The sequence below is a fragment of the Cherax quadricarinatus genome, chromosome 27 (genome assembly GCF_038502225.1).
Source record: "Cherax quadricarinatus isolate ZL_2023a chromosome 27, ASM3850222v1, whole genome shotgun sequence".
Taxonomy (NCBI): Eukaryota; Metazoa; Arthropoda; class Malacostraca; order Decapoda; family Parastacidae; genus Cherax; species Cherax quadricarinatus.
In genome coordinates, this window is record NC_091318.1 from 26056018 (window position 1) to 26078980 (window position 22963).

Below are 22963 nucleotides of genomic sequence, written 5' to 3' on the forward strand. Positions count from 1 at the left end.
CCAAAAACCCCAACAACAAATTAACACACACACACACCACACAACACAAAAACACACACACACACCAAACCACACACCAAAACCCCACACACACCCCACACACACCACACACACACACCACACAACACACACCACACACACACACCACACACACCACACAAAAACCCCCACACACACCCACCCACACCACACACACACACACACACACACACACACCACACACACCCCACACCCAAAAACACCCCACACACACACCCCCACACCCCCACACACCACACACACAACACCACACACACCACACACACACACACATCACACACACACACCACACACCAAACACACACACACACCCCCACACAAAAAAACCCCAAAAACAACCACACAACACACACACACACACACAACACCACACACACACCACACACACATACCACACACACACCACACACATACCCCACACACACACCACACACAACCACACACACACCCACACACACCCACACACCACACCACACACACAAAAACCACACACCCCACCACAAAAACACCACACACCCACCCACACACACACACACCACAACACCACACACACCACACAACACCCACACACACACACACACACCACACACACACAAACACACCCCCACACCACACACACCCCACCCAAAACCCCAAAACAAACACACACACCACACACACACACACACCACACACACACCCCCACACACACACACCACCCCACACAAACTCACACACACCACACACACACACAACCCCCACACACACCAACACACCACACACACACCCACACACACCACACACAAAAACCCACACAACACCAACACACACCACACACACACACCACCCCACACACCACCCCCACCACCCACACACACCCACAAACACACCCACACACACACACCCACACACACCCTTGCCTACCAGTCAGCCATGACTCGACCCTGGTGATAATGTTTTGCATACCATGTACTGCTACGTCCTTTTATCAGTTTCCTGTGTGGAAGTCTATGAAAGGCCTTGCTGAAGTCCATACTCACAATATTGTATTCTTTATCTTGGTCTTCTGCCTCGAATACCTTAGTAAAAGGATCCCAACGGAAATAGATCACTTGTCTGATTTTTTTGGGTTATCCTAGGTAATTTACATGAATGTTGCTATGTATGATTATTGTACTTAGTGTACCTGTACCTTAAAAAACTTATTGAAAAGGCTAGTAAATTTGCAAGGCAAGAACACCCCCTTTCTAAAACAGTGTTGATATTCATTGATCAAATTGTTCTCCCTGGTAAAAATTCCGTAATATTTCTTTTATGCAAGTGTAAATCAAAACTTATTTTGAAGGCAGGGAAGTCATTGCTCACAACATTAATTGCTGGGTTTGTTTTATTATATTTGGTTTAAAACTTAATTATGCCACTTCTCTTTACAGAGGAAGAAGAGGAGCAGGGAGATGGGGATGATGGAGAAGAGGAACAAGGAGACTCAAATGAAGAGGAGCAAGACGAAGAATGGGGGGGTGGGAAACGAAAGCGAAAAAAGAGCAAGAAAAGGAAGTCATCACGGGGTGAACGGGCTCGAAAGAAACGAAAGAAGAAAGATGAAAGTGAAAGTGTAAGTGATTTACCAGTTTGTAATTTCATTTATATACAGTATGCGATTTCCTGCCTATTGTTAACTACGTACTCAAGTTTATGGGAGAGGGGGTAGCCCTATCTTGTAGTTTCACTTCATTACTTTTGCCAGCTGATGTGAATTAGCTTTCTTTCTGCAACATTTTGGAATATGCTGAAGAAATGGTTCCTCTATCCTTGTGACTTATTTGGGCATGTAATTTCCAACAATGCATTCTTATTCTTGTTGCATCCCCCTACTGTATATCAAAAATAAATACTCTATCTTCTGCTATTCCAATGGGGATTGAATCCCGATGCCACCTGATGAGAATAGTGTTACCTTCCCTTCATCAGATGTTGCACTGTATGACCCATGCAGGTTTGGTGCTACTTTTCAAATGTAATACAGTAATGTGCCCCATAGTATTTTGTATCTTTTGATCATATCCTCTTATTTGGAAGGATACTATAATTTTTCTTGATGTGCAGTACAGCACTGGAATGAGATAAAAGTAATAAACAACTGGAAATTTGATGACTTATGATAGATTAAACTTAAGCACCATGAGAACAACTCTGCATTGGTAGCTGACCTCAAGGGATGAATCTTGATGCCATCCAGTTTCCCCCCAGTTAGTCCATTATATGCAGGACTTAGTGGATTGGTATTAGCAAAAGTTTAGTAGTCCCATCCCTAATAAGAGTACAGTAATAATAATGATGATCTCACAGGTACTAGTAAGTAACCCTTTGCCTCTCCTTTGTTTTGGATGGTGAAAGATTATATAGTGTTATACATGCACATTTTTTAACCTGTTTCTTGAAACAGTGTGAAAAATGTACTTCAGAAGTTGTTCACATTTCGTCATTTTTTTTTTATCACGTGTAATGCTGAATAAAATTACATTAGCTAATGACATAATTAATGAAATTAGACTTAAATGTCACCTTTGAGTACTACAGCAGTTGCTTATAAATTTATTTTTCTGTGAAACTATTGATTGGATATACTAAATACTGTACATTACTAAAGAAAATATTTATGCAACATAAGTAGCAAGAATAAATTTTCTTAAGGAAGGAGAATTTGAAGATGATAGTGGCAGAGTTGACTCTGATTACCAAGAGGAAACCCAAAGAGGACGAGGAAGAGGAAAATCACGTGGACGTCACTCTGCTACTCTTGTACCAGCAGCTTCACAAGAGAGTGGTCAGCAAGATTGGCTTTTATCTTTTATACTGTATACACAAATAACCCGCACATAAAAGACAGAAGCTTACGACGACGTTTCGGTCCGACTTGGACCATTGACAAAGTCACAGTGTGACTTTGTCAATGGTCCAAGTCGGACCGAAACGTCGTCGTAAGCTTCTGTCTTTTATGTGCGGGTTATTTGTGTGTCGTTCCAGTCACGGTATTGTGCCTTTTTGTTATTTTATACTGTATATGTGTGCTAGCATTATTACATGTTCAGATTTGTTATACTGGTGTTTGAGAAGTTTGTCACCTGAGCTGCTGGGATGGTTTCATGTTGTGATTGAAATATAATTTTGAAGACCATCAAGATATGCTGAACCATTTTACTTGCAGGTGGTGGTGATCAGATGCCAACAGTGGCAGAGGTTTGTGAAAGTTTTGGTCTGAATGATGTTGAGCTGGAGTATACTGAGAATGACTACCAGACTTTGACCACTTACAAACTCTTCCAGCAGCATGTACGACCTTTATTGGCCAAAGAAAATCCTAGGGTGAGAAGTTACTTTTAGGATACTTTGTGTGGAATAATACTTGAAAAGTCAAGATTGTCTTTGTGTAATTTGAATATACTACGTTTATTCTTTGTCAAGGTTTACCTTGTATACAAAAAAAATTTTAATATTTTTCAGTGGTCAGGATTTTCAGAAAAGCTGGATTTTGGTTTCTTTAGGTACCTGTGTCAAAACTTATGATGTTGGTCGCTGCCAAGTGGAGAGAATTCACTGCTCGTGGTCAGGAGGACGATGAGGAGGAGGACGAGGAAGAGGAAGAAGTTGTTGAAGAGGAGGAACCAGAACCAGAGCCTGTTCAGGTAGGGGGATTCAGCATTTATTTAATATTTATCATGAAGTACTAACAAAAGCGTCAGCAGATGGGATGGACTAACAAGAAATATAATCTGAAGTATCTGATCCATTTTGTTACTACCTTAAAGCCTGGAGACAATAAGTCGACAAATTTAAATACAGTGGTCCCTTAAGTTACATTAATAAGTTACAATTTACTCTTGTAGAGGAATTTAATTTTGAACTGTGATGAAATATTCGAGATACAATACACGTATGATGGTACAACTGTTTTGAGGTTGCATCCTGGTAAACAAGATTAACCTAAGTTGCCTGAAATACTCTGCATAACCAGAGGCTTTCTATATACAGCAGCATGCCAGTGATGTCAGCTAGGTCTGTAATACAGTAATTGTAACATGTACTTGTAGAAATAGTCTTATTATTATTACTGTATTATCATTATTATTATTACTGTCAGTGTACATGGGTGGGCCTTAGCCAACCAATGATGTGGTAGCTTGCCATTTGAACAGTGTCTGAGCCAGTCAGCAGTGGGGTTGAACGTTTCTATGGTATTATCTTGGCCAATAGTAGAGTTTATATTGCAGTTTGTTTCCTCTTCAGTTTCGATCTGTCATGGGTGTTTTTGCACTAACACTTGGTTACTTACTCTTCATAACTGACTTTTGCATTACCAAGTCATCCTGGCACCTAAAATGCACATTAGATAGGCTGGCCATTTTTTTTTTTTTTTATTTTTTTTTTTTTTTGAAGATTGAGCAAGAAATTATTGCATTAGTATGAGAGTATGACTTTCCACAATTGTCCGTCTCTGGTATTATCAAGCAAAATGGCTGATGAATGATGGTGAATAGGTTTCCTGTTATGTGTCACCCTACCCTACAATTTATATACCTTTGAAGGGTTTCAAGAGTTTTCCAACTTTGCAGCCTGGCCCTGGGCCAGGCTTGTCTAGTGCTTGGCTGAGATGGTTGGTGTTTTAAAAGGAGGTATATATTAGCTTTAATATAGTATGGACTAGGGTCTTTTGTTGAAAGGGTGAAGAACTATTATACCGAAAGATTTTGAGCTCCTCTGTAAGGAAATTTGTTTTTTTTTTTTTTTTTTTTTTAAAAAAGTCGGCCGTCTCCCACCGAGGCAGGGTGACCCAAAAAAGAAAGAAAATCCCCAAAAAGAAAATACTTTCATCATCATTCAACACTTTCACCACACTCGCACATTATCACTGTTTTTGCAGAGGTGCTCAGAATACAACAGTCTAGAAGCATAAACATATAAAGATACACAACATATCCCTCCAAACTGCCAATATCCCAAACCCCTCCTTTAAAGTGCAGGCATTGTACTTCCCATTTCCAGGACTCAAGTCCGACTATATGAAAATAACCGGTTTCCCTGAATCCCTTCACTAAATATTACCCTGCTCACACTCCAACAGATCGTCAGGTCCCAAGTACCATTCGTCTCCATTCACTCCTATCTAACACGCTCACGCACGCTTGCTGGAAGTCCAAGCCCCTTACCCACAAAACCTCCTTTACCCCCTCTCTCCAACCCTTTCGAGGACGACCCCTACCCCGCCTTCCTTCCCCTATAGATTTATATGCTTTCCATGTCATTCTACTGTGATCCATTCTCTCTAAATGACCAAACCACCTCAACAACCCCTCTTCTGCCCTCTGACTAATACTTTTATTAACTCCACACCTTCTCCTAATTTCCACACTCCGAATTTTCTGCATAATATTTACACCACACATTGCCCTTAAACAGGACATCTCCGCTGCCTCCAACCGTCTCCTCGCTGCTGCATTTACCACCCAAGCTTCACACCCATATAAGAGTGTTGGTACTACTATACTTTCATACATTCCCTTCTTTGCCTCCATAGATAACGTTTTTTGACTCCACATATACCTCAACGCACCACTCACCTTTTTTCCCTCATCAATTCTATGATTAACCTCATCCTTCATAAATCCATCCGCCGACACGTCAACTCCCAAGTATCTGAAAACATTCACTTCTTCCATACTCCTCCTCCCCAATTTGATATCCAATTTTTCTTTATCTAAATCATTTGACACCCTCATCACCTTACTCTTTTCTATGTTCACTTTCAACTTTCTACCTTTACACACATTCCCAAACTCATCCACTAACCTTTGCAATTTTTCTTTAGAATCTCCCATAAGCACAGTATCATCAGCAAAAAGTAACTGTGTCAATTCCCATTTTGAATTTGATTCCCCATAATTTAATCCCACTCCTCTCCCAAACACCCTAGCATTTACTTCCTTTACAACCCCATCTATAAATATATTAAACAACCATGGTGACATTACACATCCCTGTCTAAGACCTACTTTTACCGTTAAGTAGTCTCCCTCTCTTCTACACACCCTAACCTGAGCCTCACTATCCTCATAAAAACTCTTTACAGCATTTAATAACTTACCACCTATTCCATATACTTGCAACATCTGCCACATTGCTCCTCTATCCACTCTATCATATGCCTTTTCTAAATCCATAAATGCAATAAAAACTTCCCTATCTTTATCTAAATACTGTTCACATATATGCTTCAATGTAAACACCTGATCTACACATCCCCTACCCACTCTAAAACCTCCTTGCTCATCCGCAATCCTACATTCTGTCTTACCTCTAATTCTTTCAATTATAACCCTACCGTACACTTTTCCTGGTATACTCAGTAAGCTTATTCCTCTATAATTTTTACAGTCTCTTTTGTCCCCTTTCCCTTTATATAAAGGGACTATACATGCTCTCTGCCAATCCCTAGGTACCTTCCCCTCTTTCATACATTTATTAAACAAAAGTACCAACCACTCCAACACTATATCCCCCCCTGCTTTTAACATTTCTGTCATGATCCCATCAGTTCCAGCTGCTTTACCCCCTTTCATTTTACGTAATGCCTCACGTACCTCCCCCACACTTACATTCTGCTCTTCTTCACTCCTAAAAGATGGTATACCTCCCTGACCAGTGCATGAAATTACTGCCTCTGTTTCTTCCTTAACATTTAAAAGTTCCTCAAAATATTCTCGCCATCTACCCAATACCTCCATCTCCCCATCTACTAACTCCCCTACTCTGTTTTTAACTGACAAATCCATATTAAGGAAATTTGTATGAAAGTTAAATGAAAATTAGCTGAATGTAACTGAATTTAACACCGCCAGATAACCCCAAAGGGTAGGGGACGACCTAGAAAGTCTAAAGTAGATGATGAAGCTGAAGAAGAATTTGATGAAGACAGTGAAGGAGTCGGCAAGAAAAAACGAGGTCGTAAACGCACCGTCACTGGAGACAGTAAGGCCAAGAAGGGTGGCAAAGTCCCTACCTTGAAGATAAAGTTGGGAAAGCGGAAGAAGGACACCTCGGTGAGTCTGGTGAGATGGACTGTTTTGTTGAATTTTGTAGTGAATTTAAATCTTGATATCGATCATTGCATCTACAAAATTACAATAGAAAAACTTAAACTGTTACACATGCAGCAGGATTTTTTTTTCTTTTTTTCTTTTTACATTTTACTTACTTCATATAAGCCTGCTGGAAAATTGTTTTCATGATTCTTTTACAATTTTGGATATTTCTTTCAAATTTTTGCCTAGGCTGTTCATGCTGGGAAATGAATATTATTTGACTGTTGACACACTATATGTATATGTAAAACAATTGTTTTACATTAATATTTCAAAATTTCTTTAAGTTTTTAAATAACTATAAATGCATGCCAAAATAATTTTCTCATTATCTCTCTTGATACACAAGTTCTCAGTACTGTTTTAGGTATTTGCTTTCACTCAATTAACACAATTTATTTTCTGTATTTGCTGGAATTGTAATCTATTCAGAATTATTTGATAAAGCAATGATTTAATTTTGAAAAATGGGAGTTGACACAGTTACTTTTTGCTGACAATACTGTGCTTTTGGGAGATTCTAAAGAGAAGTTGCTAAGGTTAATGGATGAGTTAGGGACAGTGTGTAAGGGGAGAAAGTTGAAAGAGAACATAGGTAAGAGTAAGGTGATGAGGGGTATCAAACGAGCTAGGTAAAAAAAAAATTTGGATATCAAATTGGAGGGAGAGAGTATGGAAAAAGTGAATGTGTTCAGATGACTCACGAAATCATAATGACACGATTAACGTGTTCAGATATTTAGGAGTAGACTTATCAGTGGGGTTTATGAAGGACGAGGTTAACCATAGAACTGATGAAGGAAAAAAGGTGAGTGGCGCATTGAGGTATCTGTGGAGACAAAAAGCGTTATCCATGGAGGCAAAGGAGGGAATGATTGAGAGTATAGGGGTACCAACACTTACGTAGGTGTGAAGAATGGGTTGTAAATGCTGCAGCAAAGAAGAAGCTGGAGGCAGTGGAGATGTCATGTCTAAGGGCAATGTGTAGTGTATATATGCAGAGAATTCATAGTGTGGAAATTAGGGGTGTGGAGTTCCTAAAAGTATTGTTTTGAAGGCTGAAGAGGGGTTGATGTTGGTGAGGGGCTCTTGATTTAGGGAATTGGATTGTGCTCCAGTTCCCCAAATTAAGCCTGAATGCCTTCCACATCCCCCCCCCAGGTGCTGTATAATCCTCCGGGTTTAGCGCTTCCCCCTTGATTGTAATAATAATAATGAAGAGGGGTTGTTGAGGTGGTTTGGTCATTTAGAGAGGATGGAGCAAAATAGGATAACTTGGAGGGTGTATAAATCTGTAGTGGGGGGGGAGGGTAGGGGTCATCCTAGGAAAGGATGGAAGGAGAGGGTAAAAGAAGTTTTGTGTGTAAGGGACTTCAACATGCAGCAGGCATGTGTGAGTGTGTTAGACAGTGAATGGAGATGAATGGTTTTTGGGACCTGACAAGCTGTTGGAATGTGAGCAGGGTAATATTTTGTGAAGGGATTCAGGGAAACAGGTTAACCGGACTCGAGTCTTGGGGGTAGGAAGTACAATGCCTGCAATTTAAAAGGGGTTTGGAATATTGGCTGTTTGGAGTGACATTTAAACTGTCGTATCTGAGCGCCACTGCAAAGATGGTGATTATGTGAATGATGGTGAAAGTTTTCTTTTCATTTGGGTCACCCTGCCTTGGTGGGATACGGCCAGTTTGTTGAAAAAGAGGCGACTAAAATGCCAGGAGCAAGGGACTAGTAACACCTCTATAAATTACTCAATACTTTAATTTTTCTTTTTTAGGTTACTCTGCCTTGGTGGGATATGCCTGCTTTGTTGAAAAAAAAAAAAATTTTATTTTAACATGTTGGCTGTCTCCCACTGAGGCAGGGCGATCTGAAAAAGAAAAACTTTCGCCAATATTCACACTATCATTGTCTTACCAGATGCATGTCAGTATTGTATCCAATGATGTGAATACCAGAAACTTTACAAAGCTCTGTGAAAGTATATTTGGGGGATTATTACACTTTGGGATAAAGGTATCCTACCACTACAGAGGGAAGTCATGTCCGTCTCCACCTCAAGGTGGAACCTATAAAGTTGATGTTAGTTTGCTCTCCTGGGCAGTTGTCTTTTCTCCAGTTTTTTTTTTTATTCTTGATCTGTGCAGGATTTTATTTATAATTCCTTTCCAAAATGCAACTTATAACATTTTATTAACTTTAGGTGTAAGTTGCATTTTATCTGATTTGATGAATATCCTAAATATGAATGTGGCATGTCAGTTGAGCTGACCTTGGTGTTCCTGGGGTACATGACACTGCATTGTGTCTTACCAGTGGCATATTTGTGGGTGGTGACAGAGAAAGTACATAAGCTGGGAAAGACCTTGTAGGCAGCAAAATGGTAAAGAGGGAAAAAATTACAAAGAGAGCAGACTAAAATGAATAAATTACAAAATTACTTTGTAATAAGAAAGTTAGATGATTAATAAGTATATTGGACAATGTTCTTGGTGGAAAAAAATGCGAGTATGGTATGGCTTAGAGGAAGGAGGGGGTGTAGGTATAGATATTGCTGAAGTTGTGGCTATTGGAATGTTACCCAAGGTGATGAAATATTTTTGCAAGATAATCTTAGGCCAGTCAGAAAGGTTTCGTCCTGGTATAGAAGGCAGGTCCACCTAATTCAAATAATTTTTTTTTTGTTACATTGGCTGCTCCCCACAAAGGTAGGGTGACCCAAAGAAGGTAACTCGTTCACTATCGCTCGTTCAAAAACTGTCTTGCCAGAAATATGCAGATAGCACAGTTTAAGTGACCTTCCAAACTGCTATATCCTCATTCATCCTTCAGGGTGTAGGTACAGACCTTAAGGTCAGAAAATGGGTTTCACTGAATTTGTATTCTTACAACACTGACATTTTACATATCTGGTTCATAAAGCCAGTAAATTTCTTACTACACACATTTTATTCATTTTATTTAAAACATGGACTTTCTTTCATCAAAGTAGAGTGTCTGAGAAAATAAAAAACTCACCATCATTCATTCAATTGCTGTCTTGCCAGAAGTATGCTGGCATCAGTTCAAACGACCTTCCGAACTACAACATGCTCTACCCTTAGTGTGCAGACACTAATTCCCACCTTCAGAATGCAAATCTGACTAAATGATTTCCCTGAACCCCTTCATAAATGTTAGTTTGCTTTCACTGTAACAATACAAGTCACAAAAGCCATTTGCTTCCACTCTGATCTAAAGTGCTCACTTAAGCTTGCTGGGTGTTCAAGTCCCTAGCACTCCAAATCTACCTTTCCTCAGATGACCCCTACTCCTCCTTTTTACCCCAGATTTATATACTCTTCTTTTATACCCAGGAACTAAGAAGGTATACAAACTTTTTTTTTTTTTTTAACAAGTCGGCTGTCTCTCACCGAAGCAGGGTGACAAGCATATATGTTATAAAATTTGACTTCCACATTTGTGTATGGCTTAACACTGACTACTAAATTCAGTTTGGGGGGTCATAGGTAAATAATGGCAAAAGTCCAGATTGCCGTAGGCTGGTGATAAAACCCAGTCGTGGGTGAAAGATGTTAAAAGGAGTCTCTGCTACCAGTGTCTTTATTGCAACTCTGTGGGTCATAATTAGATTGCATATATGTCTTTAAAGGAAGATGGCTAAGGATCAAGTAATTTCGTGTGTTCTCCTTTGGTTACCCTGCCTTTGTGGAAAACTGCCACCACATATGCCATGAGCATAGCTCTGCTCCCATAGTTGGAAATAGTTAATTGCGCATAGGAAATTGCTGTATTTAGTAAAAAGTTCATTCAAACAGGCACAGTAAAAGAAAATGATGATGGTCTCTGAAAGGCAGAGCATAAGACAATAGAATTTTCTCATATTTTTCAGATCGCTGACAAAAAAAAAAAGAGTAGTGTCAAATGAATAATGAAGTCTGTGAGTAGAGGTCTGAAGTACCAGCACAATAAATGTATGACACAAGCAGTATGGAACTTTCATTAATTAACAGTTTCATTCATTCAAGTGAAGTATTGGAAGAGGTTGATAAATACTTTTGAAAACTTGGAAAGTCTGGTCTGAAATCAGCATCCAGAAATCACACACCACAAAAGCAAGTGGTGTGGCAGATGGTACAATATACCCCAGTGAAAAGTTGGGACCCCATGAATACATTAACAGATAACCAGTAATTATAAAGGGTGTATCACCAGACCCCTTTCTGTTTCAAGAGTGATTGTCTGCAGCCAGCAGTAACAGCCTGGTTGATCAAGCCTTGATCCACCAGACCTGGTCTGGGATTGGGCCAAAGGGGCATTGATCTCGAAAAATAGCTTGCAGGTATCCTGCTTATTGCAAACATGGAAAAGTAAAGACAGGGGAGAGCAAAGGATGGTTTTAATTTTCAGGATGAGTGGATCTGTAGGAATAAATAGAAAAAAAGGCACAATACCGTGACTGGAACAATACACAAATAACCCGCACATAGAAGAGAGGAGCTTACAACGACAATTTGTGTGTGGATCTGTAGGAACTGGTGATACCTCTCAAAGGTGCCTTGATGTCAGTGAGGGACTTGATCCAGTGAGTTGAAGCTATCCTCACTTTTCTTGAATTGAATACTACTGCCTCCCATTCCTCAGGGCTCGGCATGACCTCTCTGGTTTTAGTTCTAGCCTCATAAATAAAATAATAATATAAGGACTGATGAAATGTACTATGAAGGTGGAAAATGGATAGCATGGCTGAGTACTTGAAAGTAAGCATAAAACTTAAGAAATTTAGGTTGTTAAAAATTTTTAAAAATTAAGTGAATTAGTAGAAATGTGATACAAAAGCCCATGGGTGAATGGAGGTTGGCAGAACAAAAATGAAGTGGGATTACATATGGGTTGTGAGATATCAAGATTTGGACTTTTTGAAATAGATGCAAGAAAACAAATATTCTAGGATGCAGAATATTAATGATTTGAAATGCAAAAAAATATTAAAAGATTTTAGTAGAAGAATGTAAATGATAGCAGTACATAGATTTTACATGATTGGTAGGCAACTAGCATAATGGAAAGTGTGTGTGGAAGAGTACATGAAGGAAAAGATAGAAACAGGGAAATATAATAGGCTAGGAAAATTAAAACAGAACTGCCTAGAGGCTTATCTGTCAAGACCACCCCTTTGGGGAGGAGGGGTTTCCATGGGGAACAAGGCATCAAAGTTCAGATAAACTATGAAAGTTGAATTAAAGGTAAATTTTCATATGTGTAAATAACATAAAAAAGAAAAAAGAATCAATACTCAAAAGATTATATATTGAAATATATTGATTTTGCTTAAAAAATGATTTTGAATAGAAAGTTTCTTTTCCTATAGATGTTAACCTATAGCTTTTTTTTCTCTATACAAACCCTTTTCACATTCAAGATAGTGGTATTGTGCATGTCCTCCCTCTTTCCCTAACTCCTGTTGTATGACAATCTCTGTAGTGTACATACACACACTTAACCCTTTTGAGGTTGGTCCTGTTATATTACGGCTTTGAAGCCAGTGTCGGTTCCATAGTCCTACACCATGAGCTCGGCTCGCTCAGATAAGCTGTGAGCTGTAAATTTGGACCTAGATGTAAGAGAATTGGTCTACGTGGTAAGTGTGCACCACATCAAAAATCCTGCATCAAGCAGTGGGGAAAAAATGCAACCGTGTTATTGGTTTAAAACGGCAACTTTGTGGTGTATTTTCATGTAGTTTTTATGGTTGTGTTCTCGGTTTCTTGGTCTTATTGATAGAATGGAAGATACATTACAGAAATAGAGATGATTTTGATAAGTTTTAGGACTGAATATAGCTCGAAATTGAGCTAAAAAATAGCGGAAATATTCAATTTTTGCTGATGTTCAAGAGTAAACCACCACATCACGTGTCCCATACGCATCAACTGGTGGGTCTGATATGTGTTTATGAATGCTCTGATATTATTTATACAATTATTACAGTAATGCATAACAGTGAATCTTGTATTTTTTTGTGCTAATAAAAATTACGTGAATAAAAAATCAAAATGGAATTCATGTGTAAAGCCTGGAAACATAACTAATGAACAGAGGGAATGTTATTTTAGTGCCAGGAATGTCTGCATTGTTTATTCTGGACCCTATTTTTAAATTTGAATATTTTGAAATTTGTGTGAAACTGGCCAAATTGCCAATTTCTGATCACTTGATTGGGTAGTTGAAATAGTTGATTGGGCGATTTCTTGTGCTCATTTGATACAGTGGAAGATAAGCTGGCAAAATAACTTGAGAATTTGGTCAACTGGAGGAATGTAATTGGCCTAAAATTCACAAAAGTGTAATTTCATCAGTTTTCCATCAAATTTTGTACTTTGTTTTATTACCTTCAGAAAGATTTTCTACCATTTCATAAGATATTATTTTTTTTTTCTTTTGTGACCCTGAGAGCAAGTAGCAAGTGTGAGAGCAGGGGTCACAACCCTGAAAGGGTTAACAGTGATGTTAATATTTTGGGTTAAGCATTACAGATTTCTTACACTTAAGTGTAACTGGAAACCACATTTGCATCTTAAAGTGATTCTTGAGGTATGACCAAGCACAAAAATTTCCTTGTGAAGTGTGCTTGACCTTGTTAAGCATTCACATGCACCATCATACTTGGAAATTGCAGTACGTAATTATATTAATCTTGAAAGAGGTGGGGGATGCAGTTATATTGAAGACTATTTCCTCTTGTTTGTGTAAATACTTTGAGCTTATTAATCAGAGTAAAGGGAGACTAGTGGTTCTATGGCTGGATATGCTGTTGGAGAGTGAGCAAGGTAGAATTTGAAGGATTTCAGGGGAAACTGGTAAGCTAGATGTCTGGTGATACCGGTGGGAAGTACAGTGCAATTGAATAGTCATTTGAATTGCAATGTCTATGCATATCTGGCAAGACATTTTTGAATGAGTGATGGTAAATATTTTTTTCACTCTTTCTTGCTGGGAGATGGCCAGTTTGAGTGGAAAGGGGAATGTTAGGACTTAGTTTTGAAAGTGCTATATTATCTTTGATCTAGTTAAAAATAGGAGAGGAGAGTTATTAAATGGAGAGTTAGAGGTATTGGGAAGATGGAGGGAATATTTTGAGGAATTGTTAAATGTTGATGAAGATAGGGAAGCTGTGATTTCGTGTATAGGGCAAGGAGGAATAACATCTTGTAGGAGTGAGGAAGAGCCAGTTGTGAGTGTGGGGGAAGTTTGTGAGGCAGTAGGTAAAATGAAAAGGGGTAAGGCAGCCAAGATTGATGGGATAAAGATAGAAATGTTAAAAGCAGGTGGGGATATAGTTTTGGAGTGGTTGGTGCAATTATTTAATAAATGTATGGAAGAGGGTAAGGTACCTAGGGATTGGCAGAGAGCATGCATAGTTCCTTTGTATAAAGGCAAAGGGGACAAAAGAGAGTGCAAAAATTATAGGGGGATAAGTCTGTTGAGTATACCTGGTAAAGTGTATGGTAGTTATTATTGAAAGAATTAAGAGTAAGACGGAGAATAGGATAGCAGATGAACAAGGAGGCTTTAGGAAAGGTAGGGGGTGTGTGGACCAGGTGTTTACAGTGAAACATATAAGTGAACAGTATTTAGATAAGGCTAAAGAGGTCTTTGTGGCATTTATGGATTTGGAAAAGGCATATGACAGGGTGGATAGGGGGGCAATGTGGCAGATGTTGCAGGTGTATGGTGTAGGAGGTAGGTTACTGAAAGCAGTGAAGAGTTTTTACGAGGATAGTGAGGCTCAAGTTAGAGCATGTAGGAAAGAGGGAAATTATTTCCCAGTAAAAGTAGGCCTTAGACAAGGATGTGTGATGTCACCGTGGTTGTTTAATATATTTATAGATGGGGTTGTAAGAGAAGTAAATGCGAGGGTCTTGGCAAGAGGCATGGAGTTAAAAGATAAAGAATCACACATAAAGTGGGAGTTGTCACAGTTGCTCTTTGCTGATGACACTGTGCTCTTGGGAGATTCTGAAGAGAAGTTGCAGAGGTTGGTGGATGAATTTGGTAGGGTATGCAAAAGAAGAAAATTAAAAGTGAATACAGGAAAGAGTAAGGTTTTGAGGATAACAAAAAGATTGGGTGATGAAAGATTGGATATCAGATTGGAGGGAGAGAGTATGGAGGAGGTGAATGTATTCAGATATTTGGGAGTGGACGTGTCAGCGGATGGGTCTATGATGGATGAGGTGAATCATAAATTGATGAGGGGAAAAGGGTGAGCGGTGCACTTAGGAGTCTGTGGAGACAAAGAACTTTGTCCTTGGAGGCAAAGAGGGGAATGTATGAGAGTATAGTTTTACCAACGCTCTTATATGAGTGTGAAGCATGGGTGATGAATGTTACAGCGAGGAGAAGGCTGGAGGCAGTGGAGATGTCATGTCTGAGGGCAATGTGTGGTGTGAATATAATGAAGAGAATTTGTAGTTTGGAAGTTAGGAGGTGCGGGATTGCCAAAACTGTTGTCCAGAGGGCTGAGGAAGGGTTGTTGAGGTGGTTCGGACATGTAGAGAGAATGGAGCGAAACGGAATGACTTCAAGAGTGTATCAGTCTGTAGTGGAAGGAAGGCGGGGTAGGGGTCGGCCTAGGAAAGGTTGGAGGGAGGGGGTAAAGGAGGTTTTGTGTGCGAGGGGCTTGGACTTCCAGCAGGCATGCGTGAGCGTGTTTGATAGGAGTGAATGGAGACAAATGGTTTTTAATACTTGACGTGCTGTTGGAGTGTGAGCAAAGTAACATTTATGAAGGGATTCAGGGAAACCGGCAGGCCGGACTTGAGTCCTGGAGATGGGAAGTACAGTGCCTGCACTCTGAAGGAGGGATGTTAATGTTGCAGTTTAAAAACTGTAGTGTAAAGCACTCTTCTGGCAAGACAGTGATGGAGTGAATGATGGTGAAAGTTTTTCTTTTTCGGGCCACCCTGCCTTGGTGGGAATCGGCCAGTGTGATAATAAAAAAAAAAAAAAACTTCATGATTAAAGGCCGTGTCAAATTTGTTAGATTTATTATTTTTAATATATTTAAAATATGAATAGTCTTTATTTACATGAAAATAATCTTGGAACAGTAAAGGTTGGATATATGACAAATTAAAGGTTGATGGTTATACCTCAAGGTCAAAATTTCAAGTTGTGGCTTTTCAAGAGCACACTTAACATTAGAATATGCACTTCAGGTTGCTTACTATTTTTACTTCAGTGCAATGAATCTGCAGAATTATAGCAAAACTAGTAACATAATGTCTGTGTGGAATATCATACAAATGTAGTTGTGTATTCTATTGACACATTTGAGTACAATTTTAGATTAAGCTACTTGTTTGACACTTATTTACCCCCTCCCCCCCTCCCTGCCCCCTACATTCTCTCTCAATCCCTGTATGGTTATGTAGATGAACAGTTGCATCCTTCCTTAACCTAACGTCAAATACAGTACTAGCATTTTCTAATAATTTAATTTTTTTTTTTCATTTTCTCTTGTAAGTCTTTTTTAGTTTCACCTATTTTTTTTTTTCTTCTCTGCCAATCATAATCCTTTAAACTAATCTCACATGTTGAGTATTTTATTTAAAGACATTCTATATTATATATCTTTGACACCTTGTTTTTTCTGGAAATACCCCCAATCATTAAGGGGTGGCCTCATGTAATAAATTAGTTTATGAAATTAGCAAAGTTTTAGTAAAGCTTTACTATTAACAATTTAATCATATAAGCTTATTACTTAATAAGTTCAGTTTATTTATTGATATTGCATATATTCAAAATATATAATCGTTTAAAAACACTTCCTAGACATCTAGTGTCATTACCGCTTCCTCATTTTATTGTTGACTTGACATAAATTTAATGTTTCAATACATTTTTGTGACATCCTTCTACATTGCTATAATAAGTCGTAAATTCTCTGCGCTCATACTGCTTTTCTTCAGTGCCAAGGCCCTTTCTTCAATCATGCACTGAAAAATCACTTCACTTTGCTTTAAACTTGCTTGTCCTTTAGCGCCCATCTCACGCAGGTTCAAGACAGGGGGTTGAACAAAAACTATGAGCCGGTCCAGCAGGAACACACGAACGTATGTTTCCCAGATCTCCAGTATTTGGCATGTCCGGTTTTATGATAAGGTTTCTTTTCTTCTGCACAAATTCTTTTGTAGACAAGTACCCCCTTAAGGTGGCAACTGTCCCCACTTTAAGGAATTCAGGTTAATTGCACCCATCTTACTGGGTTTGTGGTCTGTGATTGTTGACTCTGTCACCAAAATTTCTTTGAAAAAATTTTTAATTCGTAATTTTGGATTACTGTACTTGGTAAATTCACTGCAAAACTCAAAACTGCATATAACTTTGCTTTTTTAGTGAATATGTAAAGAGTGATTACTCCTGGCCAGACAGCCAGACTCTGGATTTTCAATATTCAGAAAGTCTAATCATAATACATAATTCCTTTCCTCAGGAGGATGACTCAAGCCAGGACAGTGATGCAGAGTTTGAACAGATGCTGGCTGAAGCTGAAGACATGAACAAAGCTGAGGATGAAGCAGAAATTGCAGCAGGAGCAAAAAAGAAAGCCAAAGCAAAGATTGGGAGTAAGAGCAAAAGGAGAAAGCGTATAAAGGCCAAGGACGAGGATGGTTATGAAACGGACCACCAAGTAAGTATTAAAAAAAAAATTGTCCTTAGAATACATATGTAAATACTGACCCTGTTTGCTTCTAAAAGCTCACCATTTTGAAGGGCCACCCTCATGTTTCATTTAAGTACCTTGTCTGAGATGGTCTTGACCCTAGTCTGCACCCCCGACGCAGTCTGCACCCGTGACACAGTCTGCACCCCCGACGCGGTCTGCACCCCCGACGCGGTCTGCACCCCCGACGCGGTCTGCACCCCGACGCGGTCTGCACCCCCGACGCGGTCTGCACCCCCGACGCGGTCTGCACCCCCGACGCGGTCTGCACCCCCGATGCGGTCTGCACCCCCAACGCGGTCCGCACCCTCCGACGCGGTCCGCACCCCCGACTCTGTCCACTCCCCCGACGCTGTCTGCTCCCCCGACGCGGTCCGCTCCCCCGACGCGGTCCGCTCCCCCGATGCGGTCCGCTCCCCCGATGCGGTCCGCTCCCCCGATGCGGTCCGCTCCCCCGATGCGGTCCGCTCCCCCGACGCGGTCCACTCCCCCGACGCGATCCGCTCCCCCGACACGGTCCGCTCCCCCGACGCGGTCCGCTCCCCCGACGCGGTCCGCTCCCCCGACGCGGTCCGCTCCCCCGACGCGGTCCGCTCCCCGACGCGGTCCTCACCCCTGACGCGGTCCTCACCCCCGACGCGGTCCGCACCCCCGACGCGGTCTGCACCCCTTACATAATCTGCACCCCGGATATCTCAGGCAGGATTGCTTTTTTTTTTTTCTATCATCTCCATCTAAGAGAGCAGTTGTAATTTCAAATAATACTCCCCTCAAAAAAAAAAAAGCCCTGTAGAATGGAAATATTCCCCTCACACAATGACCCTTCTTTCAGATTGAAAGTGCATTTCTGTTGAATTGAATAAGACTAAAGTGAGTGGAGTTGCTAAAAATTTAGATTTTATGGTGTTTTGAAGTTGGAGAAAAAATAATAACTTGTTATCAACAGTGGTGTAAATTTGCCAGTGATATTTGAGATTTAAAATTTATTGATGGCAAAATATGATTGTTTTTCGGTTTTTTGTTTTTCAGTTTTTTGTTTCTTATGATATTAGATGTGTCATGGTGTTTGAGTACTTCAAATATGGGAATATGCAGTATGATGCAAATTGTTAATTCAATTTTTTTTTACTACTTTGGTCTTCTAACACTGTACATACAAGGAACACATATCCTACAATTGTTTTATGAGGTAATACTCCTCAAACATGGAAATAAGTCTCATTGTTTGACTGTATTGGGTTATCCTAGGTTAATTATGATGTTAGATATTTATTTTCGAGGGCATAATCTGGGTTTTGTAAGTAGAATGTAGTGTCTGTGCCCATAACACTTGTGTGCCTTCAATCCTACATTAAAACATATACATATTTAGAAAATCTTAACTATTACAATTGTTTCAAGGTGTAATACTTGTCAAAACATGGAAACAACTCATTGTTTAACTGTATTGGGGTATCCCAGTTTAAATCTGCATACTGCTTTTTGTCTAAATTCTGGTGTTAATATGAAATTGTAATGAATTTGGTCCTGGTTTCATTGTTTACTTATGGTAGTTAGGCAGTGTTACCCATGTTGCACTATGCAGACCTGCATGGTCTTATTTTTTTCAAAGGCATGAAGAGGTTGTGGGACATTATCGCTCCCAGGTCTGACATTAGTTTTTCGTTCTATTGTGTGGTTAGAATTTGTCTTATACTCCGATATACGTAGTTTGAATTTTCTCGTGTTTTCCATTTTGGAATCCCAAACAGCTATGCCAGGGTCAAAAATATTGGCAGCTGGCATATTTGAAGGCACGCAAATTTGTATGTACTATGTTGGAAACGTAATCCTCGCCTGTGTATTAGTACGGTGGACGCTGTTAAACGGGCTATGCAACAATATACCAAAGATAGATACAGTTGATAGAGTAACAGGTGAGGAAAAGTGGGGAGGGGTACGTTTTTAGTCAGCGTGGCTTTTGAGCAAGCGAGATCTTGCCTCTTGGATCACACTGTTGAAATTGCAGAGACCTTTGATGGACAAGAAAACACTGATGTAGTCTACATAGTATTCTCAAAAGCATTTTATAAATGCAACTATGGACTAATAGCTTGTAAAATGAGGGCAAAAGGTATAATGCAAAGAGTGGTAGTAATGAAAGTGAAGTAGATTACTTGGTTTTTCTTGGTACACTTATCAGAGAATTTTAGTTATATGTCAAGTTTATAATCCTATCAGGTGAGTAATGAAATATGACTTGGAATTAAGTTTAGCTAGTCTTGAGACCTGTAGGTGGAAAACACAGTGCCTGCATTCTAGAGTGGGGATGCTGCAGTTCAGAGGGTCATCAGTCTGAATTGTGAAGTCAGCATTCTTCTGGCAAGGCAGTGATTGAATAACAGTAAAAGTGTTTTTTTTTTGGGGGGGGGGGCTCTACCTTGGTATTAATATACACTCACATATGTGGTTGCAGTGGTTGAATCTTAGCTCCTGGCCCCACCTCTCAACTTGTCATTTGCCAGATTCACTCCTAGTCTTGTGGACTTTACTGTACCTGTTCTTAAAACTGTGTATGGAATCTGCCTCTACTTATGAATTTTTTTCCTATCTCTTGAACATTAAGGTACCAGGTTAATATTGCTAACTCAAATTTCCATTCATTTTTATGCTTAAGAGATTCATTGCATGTTTCTTGACTCGAGTTCTCAAATTTGTTACTTTTTTAAATCCTGTCGGGGAAAGTGGGTTATAATCATTCATCTGTAGCCAAGCGTGCTATGAAAAGTGACTAAAAACTACAGTGGAACCTCGGTTTTCATCATTAATTCGTTCCAGAAAGTCTGATGAAAACCAAATTCGATGAAAACTGAAGCAATATTTCCTATGAGAAATTAATCTGTTCCAGACACCCAAAAGTTTTTAAAAAAAACACATTTTATAGAGAATAACTATAGTTTTACATACAGAAAACAGTGAGAAATAAATATAAAAGACTAATGAAATGGATAAATTAACATTTAACATCACTTGTACCTCTATTGAAGACTCTTGTTGGCGTATGGAAGACGGTGAGGAGGGGAGAGGGAGGAGAGGTTATATCTACCACCATCACTACCACCCTCTACCACAATCACTACTACCATCACAACCACTACCACCCTCTACCACAATCACTACCACCATCACAACCACTGCCACCCTCTACCGATGAGAAACAGACAGACTGACTCAGAACGCGTGAGATGCTTTTGTGTGGGCGCAGGCGGACACATTCGGTAATGTGGACCACTCTCATCTCGATGAAAACCGAGGTGATGAACGAAAATTGGGACAAAATTTTGATGAAAAAAGTCGTTGAAAATCGAATTCGACAAAAACCAGGGCAAACGAGAACCGAGGTTCCACTGTACTAGGTATATGGGACTACCCTTTCTGTATTTAATAAAAAAAAAAGATGAAGGAATTTTTGGAAATTGATTGAATGTGTGAATACAATTTGGATTTTAAGTAATTATTTGGTATGCAACATATTGTCATGGTAATGAGTTAAATAAAGTTAAAAAAATGAAATGTTTGAATTAGCTTATCTGAGAGAAGAAAGGTTGGGTCTATACTGGGGAAGAACAAGGTAAGCATAATTCTATTTGAAAGTGGTTAGAAGAAAGTGAATGACGATGTGTGAAGTGGATAATTGTCAGTGTTTATGAGCTAAGATCTGAGAAGAGCATAGTAAGGAAGTTAGTCCTGGAGGTTTTGAATTGTATCCTAAGGATATTTTTAACCAGTGTCATGATGCAGTACTGTAATTGTTATTTTTAAGGAGACATCACCTAAATGAGATTTGAGGAAGATGGAAAAATTTAAGGTGTTGAGTGTAAATGGCAATTAGGTACCTTTCATTGGCATATGGTGGGTTATTGTCGCATGGTGTGTGTTGTGCATGATATAACTTGTTGTGGGGTGTGCAGATGTATCTTAGACTAACTGGCAAAATATTTCATAACGGGACAGAAAAATTAGTTTCCCATAGTGATCCATAATTATATTATTGAGTGAGCTTAATATTTATGATGAATTGACCATCTTTTGTGGGTGGGTGTCACTCGCCTACCACAGACAGAATATATGCCCCTGGGACCTTTACTTGAATTACTCTCAGAGGTTTGATAATAGGTGATACGAGGTGCTAATGAGAGCACTGCTGAACTTGGTTAGACAAGAAAAGTATACTTAGGAATGTAAGTATATTATAGGGGGAGCTATTGATATGCTGAGCTATACTTTGGCAATAGAATTAGAGGAATTTCAAATAAGTGCCATAAAAAATGGCAGGCACCAAAAAACTGTAATTGAGAGGTATATAATAAATCAAAAAATAAAAAGTTTGGAACTGGGAAGAAAGTGGTTATTAGGATGTTGAAAAGGCATTGCAGCTTTATGAATGTAGTGGCATTGTGTGTTGCATAGGCTTACTGTTATAGAAGAGAAGGTAATACAAGGGAACTAAATTATAGAAATGGGGTGAAAATGATAGTGAGGAAGTTGTAATATGAAGTTCCTTCAATGAGAATACTGTATAATAAAGGAAGGTTTATTTGGTAAAGGCAAGAACTTAAGTGATAACTGTAGAACAAGAAGCAAATAACAGTCCCTTGCTCTTTTTTTTTTTATGAAATGCTGAAAATAAAGTTTTGGTGAGAAATAAATTCAGGAAACCAATAAGCTAAATTTGAATTTCAAGGGCTGCAAGGTATTGCTGTTTAGTAGGCCAGCATGGGTTGATGTAGATCCTTTTGGAAAGGCAGTTAAAGGCCAAGTGAAGGTGATTGCTTTTAACATTTTTAAAACATCAGCCATTTCCCACTAAGTCAGGGTTACATAAAAAAAAAATCATGGTTATTCTCTCTCCAGCTGTCTTTACAGAAGAGCATGGAACTCAGAATTCAAATAAAGCAATTACAACATTCCCAAAGATTATTCAAATTGCAGGCGCTTCTTTCCACCTTGTAAACTTTAATATGAGAACCAGTTCTTTTCAGTCTTTCTTAGTATTACCTCATACTTAATTATTAGAGTTGAGGCTTATTTATTA

At 39.2% G+C, this 22963-nt stretch overlaps 1 protein-coding gene across 14 annotated transcripts in view; it reads left to right on the forward strand.

Moving 5' to 3' along the window:
* Nucleotides 1–22963, forward strand: part of Mi-2 (chromodomain-helicase-DNA-binding protein Mi-2 homolog) — a 108962-nt gene that overhangs the window by 7812 nt on the left and 78187 nt on the right. For 9 of the 14 annotated variants that reach the window (XR_011392490.1, XR_011392491.1, XM_053779938.2 and 6 more), the window contains exons 2-8: nucleotides 1452–1633; nucleotides 2713–2845; nucleotides 3227–3384; nucleotides 3564–3704; nucleotides 6915–7124; nucleotides 17222–17278; nucleotides 17659–17856. Coding sequence is in view for 12 of the 14 variants with exons in the window: in XM_053779938.2 (XP_053635913.1) it covers nucleotides 1452–1633; nucleotides 2713–2845; nucleotides 3227–3384; nucleotides 3564–3704; nucleotides 6915–7124; nucleotides 17222–17278; nucleotides 17659–17856 (1079 nt within the window). In the remaining 2 variants the exon portion in view is untranslated. The remainder of the gene's footprint in view (nucleotides 1–1451; nucleotides 1634–2712; nucleotides 2846–3226; nucleotides 3385–3563; nucleotides 3705–6914; nucleotides 7125–17221; nucleotides 17279–17658; nucleotides 17857–22963) is intronic. The other 5 variants (XM_053779947.2, XM_053779948.2, XM_053779940.2 and 2 more) reach the window with 4 other exon arrangements.